Source organism: Anolis carolinensis, chromosome 1 (assembly GCF_035594765.1).
Source record: "Anolis carolinensis isolate JA03-04 chromosome 1, rAnoCar3.1.pri, whole genome shotgun sequence".
Taxonomy (NCBI): Eukaryota; Metazoa; Chordata; class Lepidosauria; order Squamata; family Dactyloidae; genus Anolis; species Anolis carolinensis.
The window spans coordinates 25,989,705-26,013,763 of record NC_085841.1 but is presented as its reverse complement, the minus strand read 5'-3'; the positions used below and the strand labels follow the sequence as shown (position 1 = coordinate 26,013,763).

The following is a 24,059-nucleotide window of genomic DNA, read 5'->3' as shown; positions in this document are numbered from 1 at the left end:
TACAACTCCCAGAAATCCCAGCCAGTTTACCAGCTGTTAAGATTTCTGGGAGTTGAAGGCTAAAACATCTGGGACACACAGGTTGAGAACCACTGACCTAGAGACTATGTCACCGTGCACTTTATCAGACTGATACTGATTGCAGTTGTCTTATATTTGCAGCTATTGTAGTTTTTACTCATTTTAATCGGGGGGGTTTATGATGTTCATGTTGGTTGTTATTGCTTTTGTGTTTTGTCTTTGCACCTTTGAGTGCTTTGTGAGCTGCCCCAAGTGCCTTTTGGAGATGGTGGCAAGGTATAAATAAAGTTTATTATTATTAGTATTATTATTATATTCTTTGAAGAGTATGAATGTATCCAGAGGAGGGCAACTAAAATAATCAAAGGCCTGGATAACAAACCCTATGAGGAGTGGCTTAAAGAACTGGGCATGCTTAGCCTGCAAAAGAGAAGGCTGAGAGGAGACATGATAGCCATGTATAAATATGTGAGGGAAAATCATAGGGATGAGGGAGCAAGCTTGTTTTCTGCTGCCCTGGAGACTAGGGCACAGAACAATGGCTTCAAACTACAGGAAAGGATATTCCAGTTGAATATTAGGAAGAACTTCCTAACCATGAGAGCTGTTTGGCAGTGGAACTCTCAGCCCTGGAGTGTGGTGGAGGCACTTTCTTTGGAGGCTTTTATACAGGGGCTGGATGGCCATCTGTCGGGGGTGCTTTGAATGTGATTCCTTCCTTTTGGCAGGGGGTTGGACTGGATGGCCTATGAGGTCTCTTCCAACTCTATGCTTCTATGAAGGATATAATTAATGCAGCTTAATAATAATAATAATAATAATAATAATAATAATCTTTATATCCCGTCCCCTGTCCTTGAAAGGACTTGGGGAGATTACTCTTTAGTAGATAATAGAGGCAAGTTTATGATGGGGCAAACTGTCTAAGTAGATGTCTTCCTTTGCATTACTTCTTTAACAGGAAATTAGGAAGAGAGCATAGGGAGAGGTTCCTATACCACAAAAAAGGAGAGCTGTTCAACTTGTTTTGGCAGACATTTTATCCAAATTGCACATGTGAAATAAAACAATGAATCCAAGTAAGCCTGACCTAAGTAAACATAAGGTAAAGGTTTTCCCCTGACGTTAAGTCCAGTCATGAGCGACTCTGGGGGTTGGTGCTCATCTCCATTTCTAAGCCGAAGAGCCGGCGTTGTCCATAGACAACTCCAAGGTAATGTGGCCGGCATGACTGCATGGAACGCCATTACCTTCCTGCCGGAGCGGTACCTATTGATCTAATCACATTTGCATGTTTTCGAACTGCTGGGTTGGCAGGAGCTGGGGCTAACTGTGGGCTCTCATTCTGCTCCCAGGATTTGAACCTGGGACCTTTTGGTCCACAAGCTCACCAGCTCAGCGCTTTAACACACTGTGCCATCAGGGGCCCCCTAAATAAACAAAAAGATATAGAATCTTCTAAAGACCGTTTGAATACTCATTTCAAAATGTATCCATCCTCCACTTATGATTTTTTATTTTCGTAGACCGGCATGACATAGTAGTTTGAAAATTGGACTAGGACTTTGGAATAAGGTTCGAATCCCTGCTCAGCCCTGGAAGCCCACTGGGTGACTTTTGACAGATACACTCTCTCATCCTCAGTGGAAGGCAAAGGCAAACCCACTCTGAACAAATCTTACCGAAAACCTTATTGAAGGTTCACCATAAGATGAACATGACTTGAATGCACACAACAACAACCTTATAAATCTTTATGTTTAACTTGTTGGGACAACTGGCGGGGCAGGCTTACTTCCTTTCTCTTTGTTCTGCTGTTCACACTTATTCAATAAAGAGTTCTGGAAGCAGCTACTGTTTACCTTACCTGTTGCATTGAATCACACAGCTACAATAGACTTATGTAGAGTAGACTCTCATTCCCTCATCCTCATCCCTTCCCAGATCAAGTGTTACTGCATTGTTTACTTCAGGACACACTATGGCAACCCAACACAGAAAATCTCTGTTCCTCTAACTTTCCTTCACTATTATCTCTATGAAAAACACCCCACACAGCTAAACCTAGAACAAGAAGGAAAATGCGTGTTGGATGCGCACAAAAAGACTTTATACAAAGGAACTGCTTTGTCAGAGGCTTTATTAATTGAGGTATATCTGCATCTAGATGGAAAATTTAATGTCAAAGTCTAGCATATCTAGAGAGGACTCTGGTATTGTACAGTTGTACAACAAACCCAAACCAAACTCACTCATATATTTAGGCGGCAATCTCTTCATCTTGGCTTCAGTATTTTCTACATATATATCTCGTTGTTCAGATAATGGCGATAAGGAACATCATAGTCAATGGCGATAAGGAACATCATAGTCAATGGCATCTGCATCTAAAATGTTTATTTGTGTATTAGATTTATACCTTGTCTTTCCCTTATGTTCTTAGCAGGCTTACAGGTGGGAAATTATTGAAACCTCTTCCAATTTCCCTCCATAAAAGCTAAAAATATAAGACTTGGTTTTTAAAAAGCGTTACAGTAAAGTCTCACTTATCCAACATAAACGGTCCAGCAGAATGTTGGATAAGCGAATATGTTGGATAATAAGGAGGGATTAAGGAAAAGCCTATTACACATCAAATTAGGTTACGATTTTACAAATTAAGCACCAAAACATCATGTTATACAACAAATTTGACAGAAAAAGTAGTTCAGTACTACTTTTTCACAGTAATGCTATGTAGTAATTATTGTATTTACAAATTTAGCACCAAAATATCAAGTTATATTGAAAACATTGACTACAAAAATGTGTTGGATAATCCAGAACGTTGGATAAGTGAGACTCTACCGTATTTTAAAAACAGAATGTTATATTCCTTCAATTTCAAGGACACATTTGTTTCTAAATGTGGAAAAGTAAGGTACTATAATGAAAAGCAACAGTTTCTTCTATTTTATGTTTGTTTACACTATGTGAAGGGAAAGTATTTTGGGCAAAACCCAACCTCACTGAAGTCATTGTGTGTTTTTCCTGCAATTTAAGTCAGAATAAATTTCACACTCTTCCGTGTGTAAAATTTCATTATAGAGTCACTGATGGCTCCATTTCCATCTGGGTGATATCTTTAAATCCAGCTTCCTTTCTATTTTGTACCATGACAGCATGTACCTTATCCAGTTATTTGATACATTTATGCAAAGTATGAGTCTACCAGATATGTTATGTCTTGAAAGTAAAATGTGAAAATGAAGACTTTTCCATAAAAATGCTTTAGTTTCATCCAGGATTGATTACTGCAATGCACTCTACATGGGGCTGCTTTTGAAGACGGCTCGGAAACTGCAATTAGTGCAAAGGCTGGCAGCCAGATTGCTAACCGGGGCTGCTTATAGGGAGCATACTATGCCTCTATTGAAGCAGCTCCACTGGCTACCAACAAGTTTCCAGGCCCAATTCAATTACCTATAAATCCCTGTACGGTTTAGGTCCAGCCTGTCTTTGTGACCGCATCTCTTTTATGAACTGGCGCTGACTCTTAAGGTCCACCGGGGAGGCACTCTTCTAGGTCCCACCGCTTTCATAAGTATGGTTGGTGGGGACGAGGAAGATGGCCTTCTCGGTGGTAGCCCCAGGCTGTGGAACGCCCTCCCGAGGGAAATTAGGCTAGCCCCCACCCTCTAATGTTTTTGGTCCAACCTAAAAACTTGGCTCTTAAACTAAGCTTTCCAGCAGGTATAGAGCCCAAAAGGTTTAAATTGTAGACCTGTTGGTGTTCACTAAAAGCACTTGTTTGTTGTTACTCATTTTATGTCTATAATTACATGATGTTTTATTGATGTCTGCTTTAGGGTTGATTGGTTTTATTGTGGCATTGATGATGTACATTATGTTTTCCTTTGATATTGATGTATTTGTATTTATTGCACTCTATGTATTGTTACATTACGAGTGCTTGTGGGGTAAAAATAAAGTTTATTATTAACTGCTAGGCAGTGATACTAGCCTACTCTATTCTAGGGGAATGAAATATTTGTTTATTATACTTGCAATATACGTTATTAAAGGGCATGTCAGAGTTGCCTGAATTAGCATTTTGTTTATAATTGTAACTTTAAATTCTGACAGACCTCAATATACAATCATATAAGGAGTAAACCAGATTTCCAAAAAGCCATGCAGAGGATGTAACTAATAGTTAATAAAGACCAGTTTAAAAATGGGATAAGCAACATAAGAGGGAAAATGTGCGTAGGTTCACAATGCTGAATCAGAACACTAGGCAAGCCAAAGTGATGAACTCATTTATTTTTCCCTTGAGGATTTGAACAAGAGACGGGAAGTCATTGACTCATAAGTAAGATCATTTACTGTGCAACTGTAAACAGTATATATTGTGCCAGCAAATATTTCCATAGTTCTTCACTTTCTGGAAAATGCAAAGCAAATAATTTTGCTAGAATTATAAAGACCAGGACCCGCACACAAATAGAGGTCAGTCTCAAGGTTTATGTGAGTGAAATCATATTTGTATTTTAGTTAAATGTTAATTTTCTGGAATGCTGGAAAAATCTATTCTGTTTATCATGTTGATGTCACATCTGCACAAATTTTTCCCACAAAACCTCAGATTTGACCTACATAGAAGTCCCTGAAAACAAAAATGCTTGAGACCCTGTTTTGCTAGTAAGCATTAGCAGGTTTTGTTAATAATAACTCTTAAAATTATCAAATTGATTTTAATATGTATAAATGGTTTTAAATAGGAGGGCATGGAGCATGAATATCTGTATTATAAGTGGTGTTCAACACTAGAATAGACTTATTGGAGAGTGGTGGAGTCTCCTTCTTTAGAGGTCTTTAAACAGAGGATGCCTGGGTATCTTTCAGGAATGCTTCAAATATTTCAGCATGGTGGGGGACTGGATTAGATTAAATGACCCTTGTGGTCCCATCCAACTCAAAGATTTATAAGTTGTAATGTCAGCAAGTGTTAAAGTCACATAATATGGTGAAAATGTATATTTCAAGGTACACAGTGGAATTACTCATTAATGGAAATTTCATTATATGTTTCTAGTATATGCATACTTTCATGATTTCTTAGAAAGAAATCATAATTTTGCTTTGTTGCTTTCCAATATCTACAATGATGTAAGACTCATTTGCTTTGGTAAAGGTGTATAGTCTGAAGTCTTAGTTCTCTAATTTTGACATTTATTTTTTTAAATCACAAAGTTAGTATAATCTACTTATTGGTTCTGTGAGCTATTCTTATAATTTCTTTTAAAATGATAACAGTGATATGATGTAAATACTCTAATGGACAGTGGAAGAATATTTAACTGTTTGACAGTTTTACTAACTGCATTTGGAATGTAATGGGTTTTTTTTAAAGTGACATTAGGATCAGTAATAATAAATAGATGGCACTTCAAAACTTAGCTATTATAAATTGAGTTATTTTGCATAAGCTCATCCCATTACAAATTTTATTGGAAAGCTTTTAGTTTCATGGGAAACATAACAAAAGTATTTTAGCTTTTGCTGCTTTGGCTGATATCAGACACTTATGTATGTGTTAAATATGACCTATAAATAGAATTGAAATTAAATATTTACTTTTGGACTTGATGCTGTGTTTTAATAGCCATGACAATAGCTTACATTGTAGATTATAACTTGGGAGCAGATACTAAAACAATCTGTGTGTATTTTATGAGATAGACACAGAAAGATAGATTCAGACATAGTTTATCCTCGGACAATTCTAATTAAATGCATTAAATGTTAAAGGATGTAATACTAAACACATTTGCTAGAGAAATAATCAGCATGTCATATACACCAGCTCCCTTCTGTTCCAGAACCAAAATTTAAGAGGAAAGTAACAGGCATTTGGTATTATGTATGAAAGCCATGGTTGGTGATGCTAGGACATACAAAACTACATTTTTCAGATAAAACCTCTTGCATAAGAGCTGACATAGATGCTGTTGCTGGAGCAGAGACCAACAACGAGGTGTCCAGCAACTCCGTGAGTGGGATTATACTGGATCAGTTTCAATTGGTGAGTACTGTTGTTGTTGACAAGCTGCTGGGGCAACTAAGGAGGACAACCTGCTTTCTTGACCCCTGTCCCTCTTGGCTCTTGGCTGGTCAACCAGGAAGGATATGCAATTTACTCTCAAATACAACCAATTATTAATGCATTTCTCAGGTAGGGGAACTTTTCATCCTGTTTAAAAGAAGCAATAGTCAGACCACTGCTGAAAAAGCCCTCCCTTGATCTTAATTATAGACCAGTGTCTAACCTTTTCTGGGCAAGGTGATTGAAAGGGCAGTTGCCCTCCAACTCTAGGCAGTCTTGGGTGATGTACACTTCCTAGACCCATTTCAAACCAGCTTTAAAGCGGGATATTTCTTTAGTGGAGGATTTCCGTCTTAACATTGACAAGGGGTGTATGTCTTTGTTGGTGCTTGTAGACGTCTCAGCCAGTTTTAATACCATCAACCATGGTATCCTTCTGAAACATCTGGAGGGGCTGGGAATCGGAGGCACTGTGTTGCAGTAGTTCCAGTCATTACTGCCAGGCAGGTTCCAGGTGATGGTGCTTGGGGACAGCTGCTCCTCACAAAAAGAGCTGTTATATGGCATCCCACAAAGTACCATTCTATCCCCAATATTCACATGAAAACGCTGGGGAGATTATCTGTATTTATGGGATGGGATGTTATCAGTATTCTGATGACACCAAAATATAATTCTCTATGCCTTCAAAAACAGTCTCAGCTAAGGACAGCATTTTTCCTTTGAACAAATGCCTCGAGGAGGTAATAGGCTGGATGAGGAAGAACAATTGAAACTGAATCCAGACAAAACAGAGCTGCTTGCCATCAAGGGTCCTAATCTGGGGATGGAAGTGCTGTGCTGTCAATCAGTTGTGGATGGGGTTACACTCCCCCAAAAAGACTGGGAGCGCTCCTGTACCTGTCACTCCAAATGTTAGCCCAGTTAGATGCAACAGTCAGGAGTGCTTACTACCAGCTTCGGCTGACACGCCAGCTGTGCCCCTTCCTATATTTGAAACACCTAAAGATGGTAGGTAGTGCATGCGCTGGTAACCTCAATTTTGGACTTCTGCAATGCTCTTTACTTTGGGCTACCTTTGCACCAAGTTCGGAAACTCCAGCTGGTTCGAAATATGGCAGCCAGATTGGTTACGGGAACATCCAGAAGTGAGTATATTACACCTATCCCAAAAAGTTACTCCACTGTCTGGAAAAAGTACAAAGTGTTGGTTTTGACCTTTAAAGCCCTACATGGTTTGGGTCCAGGTTACCTCCAACCAACCAGAACTCAACTGGCAACCGTCACCCAGAGGACCTTTTTATCAGCTGCCCCAAAACTGTGAAACGACCTGCTGGAAGATCCTGCTGGAAGACAGCTAAATGAGCTGTTGGAATTTAAAAACCATTTAAAGACCTACCTCTTCCGGCAGGCCTACCCAGCCAGTTTGAAGCATGAATTTTAAACTCATGACCTGTGTATTTTATAGAAATAAGTTTTAATGTGTATCTTTTATAAAAAATAAATTTAATATGTGTATTTATAGAACTATTACAATGTTTATGTGTTTGAATTAAGCTGTATGTTATTAAATTAAATATAAACAGTATTAAAAATAATACTGTTATAATGAATATTTTCTTTGCTCTACCCTCCAAACTATAGGTATGGCAGAGTTCCTAGAACTAGACTGGACAGTAGACTGGAAGGAGAGATGTGTTGCTTTGGAGTCCCAGCTGATGAAATTTCGTCTCCAAGCAAGCAAAATAAGGGAGTTGCTGGCAGAGAAGGTGGGTTTTAACTAGACCGGGATAATATTTAATATTTCGTTACGTATCTATAATTATTTATATAACCATCTCAGGGATGGCGGGTGGATTTGTTGTTGTGGAGCCAATGGATCTGCTCTTGGTTTTATGACCAGTTCTACCACAGATGTTCTGGGCTTTATGGGTGCCATTCAGGTGCAGTTCTTATACCAGGTGGAGGTTCATCACTGAGAGAGCTCCTGTATAACCCAGAGCAGCTCCGTAAAACTAAGAATGGATTCACTGCACCATCAGATCAATGGATCCATTGACTGCCTGTCATCTGACTTGCTTTTGTAATTGGTTTGATTTAGGAATTGCTAAGCTTAAATTTGAGGTTGTCTTTTTATTAATTTATGTTTTGCAGGAAAATATACATATTTTGAAATGGGTTATATTATTGTTTCTAAAGACCAAAATTCCAACCTGGCATATGTTGTTACTTGTAATCTAGAGCCTGTTGTGTGTTGTAACCTAGAGTTTATAGTCTGTAAAACAGTTTACTGTACTTTGTGTGCTTAGAAGATATAGTAACATGGCAAGAGAAGTGCAGCTTTGAATAGTTTAGGTTGTGTTGTTGAAGGCTTTCATGGCTGTTGCAATGAGTTTTCTGGGCTGTATGGCCATGTTCCAGAAGCATTCTCTCCTGGCGTTTCACCCACATCTATGGCAGGCATCCTCAGAGATATAGATGTGGGTGAAACATCAGGAGAGAATGCTTCTGGAAAAGGCCATACAGCCCGGAAAACTCACCTAAACTCTCACCAGTTTAGGTTGTTCTTTTGAAAGTGGAAAAATGGGAGGTATATGTTGTTATGAATAAATAGATACTCTAGCTCCCTGCTGTCCTTCTGCTCGCAGGTAATAGCTAATAGACAGTAGTAACTTTGGGATTTTAACTGGTTGTAGCAGAATGGTCTTTTAATGATGTGTGTATTGGGCTTTTATTCACATTGCTTTGTTTTAAATTATTTTAGATCGTTTTATATTAGTGTTGTCTTAATAGAATAGCTGATTTGTTTTTTATAACTTAAAATATATAATTACTATGGACTATTTCATTCTACTTTGTTCAAATCTATGTTGTAAGCTGCTTTGGGTCCCACATTAGAATAAGAGATATAAAGAAAATAAACAAGAGCGACAATTATATGGGAGTGCAGGACAGGATATGAATAATCTTCCCAGCAGGAAACATGAACAAAGATCTGGGTGTTGGGGAGTGAGGAAAGGTGTAAATAACAAGCTTACTATATCCTCTTTTGGACCTTAATTATTTTCTTGAAAGAGATCCTTTCTCTCTTCATCTATCTGTCTTGGAGACTCTATTTCAAACTTCATCAGAATGTCTGGATGTTATGTTCACATAATTGTAATTTGTACTCTATCAAATAATAAATTATTACATGCTCTTCCTCGCCAATTAGTGTCACAAAGCTATAAGTACTATCCAAGCAAGAAGGAAAGGTTCACTGCCTCCTCTCATATTCTTGTGCTGAGTATTCTTTGTTATCATGGGCAACACTAAATGTTTTTCTTTTGAAACCAAAAGAAATTTTAAAGTTGAGCTATTAATCAATTATAATTTGTATAGGATTTCCTGTTTCAGATAGTTTTAAATATAGCTGTTTGGACTACAGGGGTGGTCTGTTGCTGTTCCAGCCAGCATGGAATAGAGAAGAAAACTGGTGCTAGGAGCACTGTGTTGTACAAAAATCAAGAGTATTTTGTCATTTACTTTCTATATAACCTGAACTATTTTAACAAAAACATTTCTTTATGACAAGGGCAAGTTTTCATATAGACTAAACATATTTAAGAAAAGTATTGGGAGATTACTTCCCACCATTTTTCTTGGCAGACTATTACATGAAAAAAGCTTATGAGACATGTGTCCCTAATATATAAGGGCTATGTCTGAATGCATCTATTCTATTTACTTCTTCATCAAAACAAACAAAATCAGCCATTGATTTTAAAATATTGAAGTAAAAATAATCTGAGAATGTATGATGATTATTTTTAATTCAAAGCAAGCACACTTGTGAGACTCCTAATTATAATTCTCTCATACAGAACCATAGCTGTTAAATACATAAATATGATTTCTATATGTTTTCTTCTAAAATTATACTAAATTGTCTACATTAATGGAACTAACTATTTATGGATTTTTATGTTAATGTCTATATTATTATTTATTATTAGTTAGGAATATAATGCTGTTCAGTAGCAAAATAGTTTTAGTTAGTATTTATTTATTTATTTATGACATTTCTGCCTCGCCTTTCTCAACCCCAGAGGGGACTCAAAGCGGCTAATGGGTAATTATTATAAGTCTTAAAACAATGTACACTTAAAATAAACATTTTAAAATAGAATAAAAATACATTAATACTTCATTTAAAAAAATACCTTCACTATTAACCACACTATCCACAATTATAATTAGTTCGAATAGTCATTTCACATAATTCCATATTTATTGCACAAGATCTCAAAAGGCTTGATCAAAAAGCCACGTTTTCAGTCTCTTACGGAAGATCGGAAGGAAGGGGCTGATTTAATATCCCTTGGGAGGTAATTCTACAGCCGAGGGGCCACCACTGAGAATACCCATCCCCATCAACCACGCCTGCGAAGGAGGCGGGACCGAGAGCAGGGCCTCCCCAGATTATCTTAAACTCCAAGATGGTTCATAGGGGAAGATCCGTTCAGACAGTAAAATCAAAGTGACACATAAAATAACAAATGTTTTCATGTCCTGTTGGGATGCATGGAGGATCTAAGTGGATGTTCCAGCACTGACTATGACTAGGAATTCTCATGAGCTCAATCACTTTGCCAGATTCAGATGTATGTCTTTTTTCAAACCTAACACATGTGGGGTTTTAATAACATGCCATTGTAGTATTTATGGGAGAGAATGCAGAAAGTGGGAGCAAGAAGCACACAAGGCTGCATAGATATTCAGTAGTGGAAACTGAATATGTTTTGTTCCATTAGGTCATATTCACACTGTGATTTATAAAACATTATATGCGAAGAAAGAAGGATTGTTGAAGATCTAAGCAGAATTTTCTGCTCCTGCAAGTGGGAGAGGTTGTAATAGGAATTCAAGGAATGGTATAAAAAGTGTTTCTACCACAACACACTTTGGCTGTCCGTGGTGCTCAAGTGGACTTTATTTTATTACTCGAATTTTGAGTCTGCAAAGTGTAAAAAAAAGAAAGAAAGAAACCATAGAAATCTCAAGGAAGTTTTAGGAGTATATTTGTGCAGCTGGCACTTAACAATGGAAAATACATTGCCTGTGCCTTTTCTGCAATTCATGTACTATACAAAGTGCCCAAATGACAGCATTGTAATTTATTTCTACAAGGAGCTGGGTCATATTTGACCTTGGCAGAATGACAGCGTAAAATAATAATTCAGGATTAAACGAGGTTATGACCCAGTAAAACAGGCAATTTGCCAAATTCCTTAAGAGTTCAATTGCAAAGAAATGGCTGATGGCGGAACATGCAGAGGTGTAGGAGGTCCTACATGTCAATCTAGGCTGAAACAGGCAAAACAACAAGTATTTGTACCACAGAGAGTCTGGAGGGATTCAATAGAGAGCTGCTTATAAAAAGAAAACATAAAATACCTGCTAAATCGAAGTGATGGCCCATTCAGCCAGGTATCCTGTAGCTTCCAGTGGGTTTCCCAGTATCTTGATTTAGCCCAACAAAGTTGTGGAAGCAACAGTCCTCCTCCAACAGGTATTCAGATGTATAATGCCTCTGAACATTGTGGTTTTATTTCATGTTCATCACTATAATAAGTTTATTACAGTTTTTGAAAAATAGTTGGATCATATTTTAAAACTTTTTAAACCAGTGGAAACAAAACCAAGAGATTTTTTTTGTGGTGCGTGTTTGTTATGTGCACAGTAGGGCAAGTATGCTTGGTGTGAGGTTAAGCATAATTGCAGTTTTTGCATTTTTAAAAGGAAATACTTCACTCTTTGTGAGCTTTTCCAGTTTGACTAGTAACAGTTATTTACTGAGGGAGGTACCAGAAAACAGGAAATGGTGGAAACTTAATTTGACATTTCTGTCTATATAAACAAAAAGAACTTATCTGCTGAAGGGAGAGTTTCTTGTGAGTGGGAGGAGCAAAAAGGGATTGGATGTGAATGGACATGTTTACAGTACTTCCTAACTTTAGGAAAGTCTTATGACTAAATTTGGAGAAAAAATGTTTGCTTAATAATTAAATGGTGTTCTGGAGCAGTTGAACTTCGGCATATTTGTCTTTACTTTTGGCAATCTATGTTGAACTGTTTATACACATTATTGAAAATTTAAATGACTTCCCTTCTGCTGCTTTAACTGCTGTTTAGCCAGGCATCTGCTTGTACATTTGAAATGGCATTTCCTGCTATCTGACTTTGTCTTACTTAGATTACCTGGATCACCATTGCAGTGATCTCTTGGCACCTCTCCAACAGAGCTTGGCTCTAAGAAAGGACCCTTGCAGAGTCAGAAATTGGGATCTGGCCAACCACGTTCTGAAGCTTGTTCACCTTTCCACGGAGCCACCTATTATTCTCTTTTTTCACTCTGAGCAAAATAGGATGGCTGCTCTGAGAAGCCTTGCAAGTTCCTCTACTGTTAGAACGTGCCACAGGAGAAATCAGGTGCCACGGAGCTCTAAGAAACAATAAGTCTATAGGCCCTACCATCTGAGATGGTGAATTCACCCAGCCTTGTGAAAGAGCCAACTCAGCAGTCTACTGCTATATATTGTTGTTATTGTTTATTCATTCATTTGCTTCTGACTTTTTGTGACCTCATGGACCAGCCCACGGCAGAGTTCTCTGTCGGCCGTCGCCACCCCCAGCTCCTTCAAGGTCAAGCCAGTCACTTCAAGGATACCATCCATCCATCTTGCCCTTGGTCGGCCCCTCTTCCTTTTTCCTTCCATTTTCCTCAGCAGCATTTTCTTCTCCAGGCTTTCCTGTCTTCTCATTACTTACGTGTCCAAAGTACAGTAGAGTCCCGGTTATCCAACATAAACGGGCGGGCCCAATGTTGGATAACTGAAATTGACGGATAATACGGAGGCCCTATGCATGGAGGGAGGCAGGCTCAGAAGGAAGCTTTAATGGAAAATTTCTTCCCCCCCCCCCCCCCCCCGGCGCCTTCCTTGTTTACCTTACAGGAGCTCAAAGGCTCCCACCAGCTGTTTCTAGGGGCGGGCAGCAAGGCGGGCTCCGTGTGGAAAAGGGCCCGGAGCCGCCATGCGCATGGCTGCCTCTGACGCGGCGTCTGTCTCCCCCTCCTCCTCCTTCGCATCTTCCTGGGGAGGAAGAGGGAGAAAAAAAATCTTTTCTCAAACTCCCTGCCGAGGGAGAGAAAAGCTCTCCTCCCCCTCTTCTCTTGAGCTCTCTCAAGCAGCCGAAGGGAGAGAGAGAGCTCAAGAGAAGAGGGGGAGGAGGAGGAGGAGAGCTTTTCTTTCCCTTGGCAGGAAGGGAGCTCGAGAGAAGAGCTTTTCTCTCCCTCGGCAGGGAGTTTGAGAAAATATCTTTTTTCTCCCTCTTCCTCCCCAGGAAGATGCGAAGGAGGAGGAGGAGGGGGAGACAGACGCCGCGTCAGAGGCAGCCATGCGCATGGCGGCTCCGGGCCCTTTTCCACACGGAGCCCGCCTCGCTGCCCGCCCCTAGAAACAGCTGGTGGGAGCCTTTGAGCTCCTGTAAGGTAAACAAGGAAGGCGCCGGGGGGGGGGGGGGAGAAGAAATTTTCCATTAAAGCTTCCTTCTGAGCCTGCCTCTCTCCAGGCACCTTCCTGTGGCTTCAGTTTCAAAGGTTTCTCAAATGGCGCCTTTCAAGTTTGGCCCTCCCCTCTGCACCCTCCTCCATGCATGGGTGCAAAAGTTCCTTCCCTCCTTGCCACGCTCCCCCCCCCCCCCCCCGGCAGTGCGTCGGATAATACGGTGTGTCGGATAAACGGAAGTCGGATAACCGGGACTCTACTGTACTTCATCTTTACCTCTAATATCCTTCCCTCCACTGAGCTGTCGGGCATTATTTCCTGGAGTATGGACTGATTAGATCTTCTTGCAGTCCAAGGCACTCTCACTCATTGCTATATATATGGAACAAAAATGATGAAGCCCCAGCTTTTATTACATTTAAGAATTTATTGCAAGACAATGAAATAAAATGGTACTAGAAAATCTTTGAATTGGCAAATTGATGATCAGCATTGGACGATTGAAAATCCTTAACGTTATTTTTTATCTAAGGCAGTGGTTCTCAATCTGAGGATCCCAAAGTGTTTTGGCCTACAACTTACAGAAATCCCAGCCAGTTTACCAGCTGTTAGGATTTCTGGGAATTAGAGGCCAAAACATCTGGGGATCCAAATGCTGAGATCCACTGCTCTAAGGCTTCTCACAGTTCAAGGAATAGCACATTTGATACATTTTGGAAAGTAAGGGAAGATAACACTTCTGGGTTTTGAACATTTCGTATTTCTGCCTGAGTATTAGGCAGACATTTAATTGATAATTAAGTAGAAACATGTAATATCTATGGCAGGGGTCCTCAAACTTTTTAAGTGGAGGGCCGGTTCACAGTCCCTCAGACTGTTGGGGGGGGGCGGACTATGATGAAATATTCCAAAATTAGGATTGTTGTTGTTGTGTGCCTTCAAGTCATTTCACACTTAGGTCAACCCTAAGTCTAAAGTTTAGGACAGAAGCCAGGCCAATCACCTTGGAGGGCCTTAGTTTGGGGACCCCTGATCTAGACAATCTCATAAGACCATAGGTAAGCAAAGAGACCTCCAAAGACCATCTAGATGGTCTCATAAGACCATAGGTAAGGAAAGGGACCCTCAAAGGCCATAAGGCCATCAGAAAACCATAGATAAGGAAAGGGACCCCCAAAGGCCATCTAGACAATCTAATAAGATCATAGGTAAGGAAAGGGGCCCCCAAAGGCCATCTAGACAATTTCATAAAACCATAGGTAAGGAAAGGGACCCTCAAAGGCCATCTAGACGGTCTCATAGGACCATAGGTAACAAAAGTGAGCTCCAAAAGCCATCTAGATGGTCTCATAAGGCCGTAACTAAGCAATGAGACCTTCAAAGACCATCTAGACGATCTCATAAGGCCATAAATAAACAAAGAGACCTCCAAAGACCAGGTAGACTTAGGTCAACCCTAAGTCTAAAGTTTAGGACAGGGGCCGGGTAAATGACCTTGGAGGGCCTTAGTTTGGGGACCCCTGATCTATGGGTTAGGTGTGGGGATGGGAAGTGAATTTTTTAAATGTTTTTTTTAAAAAATTCTTTGTGGGTGATGGGGGCGATTAGTATTTGCTTTGTTTGTTGGTGTTGGTCTTTTCCCCTGATTTTATTATTTGTTTTGCCTATGTAATAATATAAGAAATATATGTCTAAAAGATGTACTTTTGAAAGTGTTAAGTTTCTGATTTTTATGTTATTTTAGTGATAGCTGTTGCATTAAATTTTATTATTTTCCTGAAAGAGAGAAAGATGACTTTAGCAGTTCACTGATTAGCAGAAAATAAAGAATTTAAACAAAGGATAGGGTGGAGAATAATTATTTTTGGAACTAAATGGCCTTTAAAATATTTGTTGATGCAGATGCATGATGAGGTAGAAATGACACATTTGTGTTCATGACACATTCTTTTAAAGTCAACTTAGTTTGAAAAGCATTTTACAAAATAAACATAGGAACCCTATAATGTATGTCATTTTTGTAGATTCTTATTTAGTAGATACACATTTGGCCCTTCATAATACATTCTTTTAAAGTAAACACAATCTGAAAATCATTTTTATAAAATAAACACATGAGCTCTTTAATGTCATTTTGTAGATTCTAATTTCAAATGAAGGGTATTCATCAAAAAACAGCAGCAAAGAATGACAATCTTCTGACATTCAGTACAATGTGTAGGTGTTCTCTGCTGCATCAAACTAGCTTTGCCTTTGATATACAGTAGAAATTAATACAATACAACTTAACAAACAAAATCATTCCAAAGTATTTAACTGCTTTTCTTAAATGATTGGCATATATATGGTTCATATCTTAGGCTAATATTCAAATAGAGCAAATATATTTTACAGGGTGCACTGGCTGTTGGAGAAAATATAGGCAGTCTTGAAATTACAAACATCCAATTTACAAATGACTTATAATTAAGAACAGGGCTGAGACAACAGAAAGTGAGAGAAATCTACTCCAAGGAAAGGAAATTCACTCCTGAAAGAGTGATTATGCGGAAAAGCTGTCTCCACTGAAGCTTTCTCGCCAATCCTTGTTTCCACAACAGGCCATATTTTTCAAAATCCAATTATCACAGGGACAGAAAGTGAGGTAAAATCTTCTGACCAGGGGCACAGACAGCAAAACAAACAACATTATATTTATATCACTCCAGTTCCCTTTGTCCACTTCTGAACTATGTATGTAGACCTTGATGGTCCATCATCCACAGGACTCAGGGTTCTGTTAGTCAGCCACTGGGATATCAAGTTTTAGCCATGGGTAGAACTAATTGTTTGGTTGATGCAAGAAATGGAATGCTTTCTCTGCTATAGTCCACCTGATGTATCATTTATCATCAATAAGGGTTCTCTTATAGTAATGGTATTCAGTTTTCAGTGCTAAGCAAAGTCTTTAGAACAGCCCACCATAGGCATTCATGACCTCCTGTAGGCTTTGGAGAAAAAATACTGCTCATCTTTAAACTGAATAGAAAATGTGATAGCTTGCTTTAACATAACATTTTAAAGCTCTAAAGGGAGTCATTGCTATTAGTATCAATAAACCCAAGGAATTCCTGGGTCAGCATAAAAAGTGGAGATATGAAAATATTATGCAGATCATTACTAAAAAATGCATTGATATTTTTACAAGTAAAACATAGGTGAGTAATTGTTATGGCAGTAATACCATGAAGAGTTTTTCTGAGAGAGGTAATTTGTAAAATCTGTTGTAGCCAGAGGTTACTGAATAGTTTGAAATATAATAAATCCACATTATTTTAGGCTATCCTGTTTAATTGGTGATGGTAATGAAGGAAAATCTATAGCAGTGTTCCCAAATATCTTCCCTGGAACTTTCAGCATCCCTTGATAAAAACACCAGCAAAACCTTAGGCTGACCAAATCATTAATTTCTTAGTTGCTGTGTAAAATCATCCATATGTGTGCTATGGGGGCCACGCTTTAAGCTCCTTGAACACTGTTATTTTCAGAGCAGCAGGCTTGCATGAGAACATTCAAGTGCACTTCCAATTTGCAAGATCAAAGTTTAGATGTTGCCAGAAAGCTGGCTAACATAACCATACTGCAAGCTCATGCAAAACTACTTAACATATTTTCTTGACAGTCAGCTTTACAAGGAACTATGATTTAACCTTGGCTTACTTTTTAACTAGCTGAGAACTATTTTCTGAGTTCACATTCACATAAGTTGTTTGAGACTGCTTTGTGTGTTCTTTTCAGTATCTTAACCTTTTGGCATGCATTTAACTAGCTGACTTTGTTGTTCATAGTCTACACATATCGAATTATATAGCTAATAATTGCGGATTTTTGAATTAGGATTTAGGATCACATGCAGTCATATTCAGGAAAAATCAGAGATATTGCTGAACCATGTTAAAAATGCTAGTAGGAATTTTAGAGGAAGGGGACATGAGATCCCATAGCATGCACCAGATTACTTAACTGTAGCAAATGATTTGGAGCACACTGTCTGGATGTCATAGGATGGAATTACTTCACCATTCTCTAATACCCTTCTTGGGGTACATCTCCTTAAGGTTTTGAATATATTGAACACAACTGAGTTTCTTTCATGCCTGTCCCATATCATAAAGCTTCTGTTTCTTTTTAAAATGGATTATGAAATATTACCAGTAAACCAATCAGATTTTGATTCAAGCCCAAAATACACATGACACTGAATGTATCACTTGAAACACTTTATGGTTTGGTTAAAAAATAATAATAGGAAGAACAGAGTGACAATTTCATAAGGACTGCAGCTTGTCCAGAGAGAAAAATTCAAGCCGATTGCAATCCTGATGAAAATTGTCTCCCCTTTTCTGCAACAGTAGGCAGTGGAGTCAGAGAAAAGTTTATTTGCTGACAGTGGAAGCCTTGGGGGAGTGGTTTCGATTGAGATTGGGACTAGGGATAAAAATGTTGACATTCACTTCACATGCACTGTAGTTCTGGGGAAGATCATTCTGTCCCTACAGTTAATTACTTTGTAACCAAGAATATATCCTAGTGATATGTGTAGTGTAGTGTGTAGGTTGGCCTTCAACCACGAATTCTGGATAGTCTCCCTTCCACTCAGTATAGTTTCTATCAACATAATAATGAAATCATTGAAAATTGTATGTTTTTTTCCACCTAACGAATGTCTTTTAACAGTAGCTGGAACTAGTTGGATTCTACCATCTGGGGTATCTTTAGTGAATCACTGACTCTTACTTTCCACCACTTTATCTACAAAATGTGTTTACTGCTGACATAGTTTAAAAAGATTGTTGTAAGAATGATTGAAATAATCTTAATGGTTATCTTTTATATCTTAAGAAAAGTGCTACATGTTAATGGTAAAAAAATAATGATTTTGTACAACTCCCGAGAAGTCTTGCATTTGATGTTTTATATCTCTTTATAGATGCAGCAACTTGAAAAACAAGTTGTTGACGCAGACCGTCAAGCAGAAAAGGCTTTTCAACAGGTACGTTCATAGCACAAAATGATCTGGAGTAGCACTATTCTGAAGATAATATAATATACAGCATTTTATTTCATCATAGGTTAGTAGAACATGTGATGTTTCCTACATGAAAGTGATAGCATTGTAGGAAAGGCATCATATGAAGAAATCCTTTATGAGAGATGGAATAGTTTGCGAATTTATTTGTTTATTTGTGGTGAACAGTAGTTTTGGATCTTCATATGTAATTAATGAAATTATAGCTGCTAGGATTCTCTCAGATTTTCTTCTCCAGTGAAGTTCAATTTTAAAACAAACAAGAAGTATGATCCCTTTTTTGGTATGCTTATCGTCTGGAGATTTTATGACCTTATCTAGAGTGCTTGTACAAATATGCTAGCAATTTGTAGATGATTGGGCCTTGACTTTTGTCTTCATTAATTTTGTCAAGATATTCAGATCTCCAATACTTTTCTATGTACTGTAATGTGATTTATGTTTATGCAAAAGAGGAACAATGTGTTTTGAAATGAAATCTGTTTTCTCCCCATTTTTGAAATTGGATAAGCTTTGGAGGGGTTTTAAAGTGAATCAATATAGAGGGTTTTTAAAGTGAATCAGTATCTCTAGAAGTCTGAGATAACTTTCAGCATGCTGTCTTATATTAGCAAAAACCACATGTGATCTAAATAAAAGGGTGAGGTCTAAAAACAGTGCAGAATTGAACTGTCATTGTATGAAAGAAAGAAAGTATTTTGCAAATATTTTTGTCCAATAAAATATATTAGTTTGTGAAAACTATTCACAAAGAACTGAACGTTGAAAAAAGAGTTATATTACATGGACTCAGGTGTTGGCGGTGGCTGAGAGGGCTTTCGCACAGTTAAAGCTTGTGCGCCAGCTACGACCATACCTCGTGAAGTCTGACTTGACCATGGTGGTCCACGCCTTAATTACCTCCAGGTTGGATTACTGCAATGCACTCTACGTGGGGCTGCCCTTGAAGACAGCTTGGAAACTACAGATTAATAACGGGAGCAAGCTATAAAGAGTGGTCAACCCTCTTGTTTGTTTATTTATTTATTTATTTACAGTATTTATATTCCGCCCTTCTCACCCCAAAAGGGACTCAGGGCGGATCACATTATATACATATAGGGCAAACATTCAATGCCCATATACACATAGAACCGAGATAGAGACAGACGCAGAGGCAATTTAACCTTCTCCTGAGGAGATGTTCAATTCTGGCCACGGGGGGAGCAGCTGCTTTATCATCCACTGTGACAGCACTTCCTCATTCCAACGTCGTAAATTAGTTAAATTTGCCTCCCCACTTTATAAGTGGTACCTTATTTCCTACTGGATAGATGCAACTATCTTTCGGGTTGCTAGGTCAGCAACGAGCAGGGGCTATTTTTTATTTTTTAATTGATGGGTGCTCACTCCGCCACAGGCTGGCCTCGAACTCATGATGTCATGGTCAGAGTGATTTATTGCAGCAGGCTGCTCACCAGCCTGCGCCACAGCCCAGCTGTTTAAACAGCTCCACTGGCTACTGATAAGTTTTCGGGCCCAATTCAAGGTACAGGTTATCACCTATAAAGCCTTAAACGGTTCAGGACCTGCCTATCTCCAAGAAAGCCTTCTCGGCGGTGGCCCCTCAGCTCTGGAACTCTCTCCCCAGGGAGATCAGGTTAGCTCCCTCATTGTCCATCTTCCGCCGGGAATTGAAAACATGGATGTTCCGGAGCACGTTTGAATGAATAAGCCCATCAGACTTCTTATCATACCTGTTATCTGCTTATGTTTACAAAACCGTACTGTTAGTGTATTCTGTTGTTAGAGTGAAATGTTATATCAAGTTATGCTGTTGGGTGTTTGCAACTGTGTATTTCCGGCAGAGCATTCCAGCAGCGCATGGGTTAAGCACAAGCTAGCTTGACTGATTGCCCGCAGGACCAATAGGTCAGGGCTTCCGTTTGAACTGTCTGACCAGATCTTTCATCATGGACTGAGGAATGCAAGAAGTGCTTGCTTGTACTCATAACAGCCTTGGCGAGTGGAGAAGCCGTGCCATGTGTCTGGAGAGTTATGGCTTTAAGTAATTGTAAATAACTTGTAAATAAAGTAATTAGACCTGCTGGGATCAGCAGTAAAACAACGACTGAGCTGTTGTTTTGTTGGTGCCACTTTTGCTGCTGCATCAAGTGGTCCTTTGGGTGAGCAGACAGAGAGAACTGACTCATCAAATCAGTCAAGGTGGCAGATGATTGATTTAACTCCCTATCCCAGCACCCCCTAACACATACAGCACCTTATCATTATCCCTTATTCCATATGTTATAGCACTTTAATGGAATCTGTTCGTGTTCCTCCTTTATTCACTCAGCTTTTACCTAGGGACCCTTGAGCTCTGCACTAGTCGCTTTCTGCCGTGCGTAACAATTGATGCTCAAGTAACTGTTATGTCGTTTTTATTTTGTGTTGAAATGTTTTTAAATTTATTGTTAAATTACTGTGTCTGTGTTGTTGTTCGGGATTGTCCCTGTGTAAGCCGCCCCGAGTCCCTTCAGGGAGATGGTGGCGGGATATAAATAAAGTTATTACTTATTTATTATATGCCAAAGCAACTGGGTTGATTCATCTTCATTTTGATCCACGGATCAAATATGGATGAAAATACACAGTCAACTGCAAGTAATGTTAAGCAGGTGGACAACAAATGAATATGTTTCCTAACACAGATTCCACCCATCTGCACTGCATTTCTTTCAAACAAGTCATGGACAGCTGGATTTAGACTCATAGTAGAGGTAACAAAACTGGTAGTGTATAGCAAAGTAGGGATTGTCCCAGTTGCCCAAGTGTTGGGATACATTCCCTCTTCTGCCCCCCCCCCCCCCCGATACACAAACAACATGAGAATAATTACCCTTCTCTTAAAAAATGAAGCATTGAGAAAAATTGTGAAGGGGTGCTTACAAATATTCTATCACTTTCCAAAGTGGTAAAAACTGAACATCCCAAAATTCAGTTCAACAACAATGCAAACAAGATTCAACTATGAGTGTGGAAATGCTTTAAATTTTGTATTGTGGGATATGTTTCTAAATAATAGTTTTCACAGCAGTCATTAAAATACATGTCCCAAATAATGACATATTTTATATACTATAGAACAATATTATAAAAAAATACAAAAGTTTATAAAATTTGGATTTAGGCATGATGCAGAAGCACCACCCTTACAAACATCTACATGCTTCTAGATTTGAAATTCTTCATAATATTACAAGTATAGTCATTGAGGGATGATGGCCACCATGTCTGGAGTGGTCAATCCGCTCTGAGTCTTAGGCTGCATTTACGCTGTAGCATTAATGCAGTTTGATGCCAATTTAATTGCCATGGCTTAGTACCGTGGAATCATGGAAGTTGTAGTTTGGTGATGCACCAGCAGTCTGTGACAGAGAAGGCTAATGGCCTTGTAAACTTCAACATCAGTGATTCCATGGCAGTTAAATGAATTCAGGAAACTGCTGTGGAAGTAGTGTGTATCTCAATTTTGGTAAGGGGTCTTACAATATCATATAAACTGGTTAAAATACAGGCTAGATCAGTGCTGCTGAAAGTGATGGTCCATGGACGAATGCGATTAGTGACCTGGCTAATAACAGTAGAGCTAAGAATTATAGTAGCTGTAATAAAGGCAACAACAGGTGGGGTGTGAACCCATTTTTAAGTAACAAAGGGTTAATGATATAATTTGATTAGGTTACATTTTTAGGATCAGAATTGTGTTGGATTCACAGAGATCCTGAGACATTGGGGATGACCAGTTTACAAGAGGTGTGAAAGTTTCCAGATGCTTCAGAGATGGGAGGTTATAAAAGAGTATTATGAGGCATTAGAAGGACTTTGAGAATTTTTTTGCAACTTTGAGAGACTTTTAGGAGAACTGCTTTCTCACCATCCCTAGAGAAGCTGGTTCAAAGGGTAGACAGTGAGATCCAGACCCTCAACTTCTCATGAATATCAGAATCCCATCTGCATGAGTGCAATAAGCATGTTTAAATAGTCACATTAGAACAAATATTTTCTTTCTAATCTCTAAATATGATGTACAGTTGTCTTCACTTTCACAAGTGTTATGGGTGCAACTCACCCACAAAAGTAATAAATAAATTTCATGGCCATTAGGCCATATCACCATACTGAACCAAACAACAAAGCCTCCACAAAAATAGAAAAACTGACATCGCACACAGGAAGAGGAAGATGAACCACATCCATGGGAGAAATGAAGTGGTGCATAGATCCAACTCTTTCTCTTGCCTACATGCTACATATATCTGTTTTGCTTAGGCAAAGGAAGAGAAATACCAGGTACAACAGAACATGTGCCGAACATGAAGAAGAGCCTACCTACAGCATCACTTAACTGCATATCCAGTTCTTTCTCCTCTTCCTTCATGCTGCGTGTTTCCATTTTAACTGTAAATTGCTTTTAATCCTAGTATTAAATGATAAATAAATGAATTAACAGTAATAAAAAATAATAGTTTGCACCTTTTATCTGTCCTGGAAGCTTGTTTTATCACTGTTTAGAATGTTTGCTTATGTGTAGATTTTGACACTTTGGTAACTTTATACTGTGAAATGTATTGTAAATTATTCCTATTTTATATTATTCAGTATTTTATTTTACCTTCCAGGTTCAGATTATGGAAGAGAAACTAAAAGCTGCTAACATCCAAACCAGTGAGTCAGAGACAAGGTTGTATAAGAAGTGTCAAGATTTGGAGATACTGATGCAGGAGAAGGATGACGTTATACAGAATTTGGAGCAACAGCTTCTAGACCAGGTTGGAAATAAAAGTGCTGTCATTTATTTGTATTTGTATTAAGGGAATATAATGGCTGGAAAAAATGAAAAGAAAATATTTGGAATTTCCTTGAATTTTCCCCAAATTAATATATTGAGACATTTTCAGATTCTTTTAAGATATCTATTGATAGCAGGCTAAAATGGATGATCTCTGAAGTATTGGACAAGACATTGTATTGCCTGGAATAGAGAGAAAGAGAGAAAAATGAACAGAAAAAGAGTGTGCATAACTTTAGCAATAGGCAATTGCTAATTTTCCTTTTAAAAACTGCATCCATTAATTCATGCAAATAATAAGATAGTTGTCCCAGTTTGCGGGAGGGGATGTCCTTAGAAATTAGTAAAGAAAACAGGTGTTCCAACAATCAGGTTGAAGCCCCACACTCCAACTCCCAAATTATGTGAATCATTATTTTCTTGTGCTCTAACTTGGTCCTGACATAACAGCAGCAGTTGTGGTGCTAGTGTACTATTGTTTTAATTACTCTGTATATATGCACT

At 38.6% G+C, this 24,059-nt stretch overlaps 1 protein-coding gene across 3 annotated transcripts in view; it reads left to right on the top strand.

Annotated features, from left to right (window-relative positions):
* Nucleotides 1-24,059, top strand: part of plekhh2 (pleckstrin homology, MyTH4 and FERM domain containing H2) — a 62,959-nt gene that overhangs the window by 1,195 nt on the left and 37,705 nt on the right. Inside the window, exons 2-5 of one of the 3 annotated variants that reach the window (XM_008115711.2) lie at nucleotides 5,979-6,088; nucleotides 7,754-7,878; nucleotides 18,626-18,688; nucleotides 23,386-23,535. In XM_008115711.2, the coding sequence (XP_008113918.2) occupies nucleotides 7,756-7,878; nucleotides 18,626-18,688; nucleotides 23,386-23,535 (336 nt within the window). In that variant the 5' untranslated portion in view covers nucleotides 5,979-6,088; nucleotides 7,754-7,755. Of the gene's footprint in view, nucleotides 1-3,059; nucleotides 6,089-7,753; nucleotides 7,879-18,625; nucleotides 18,689-23,385; nucleotides 23,536-24,059 lie in introns of those variants that run through there. The other 2 variants (XM_008115712.2, XM_003224042.3) reach the window with 2 other exon arrangements.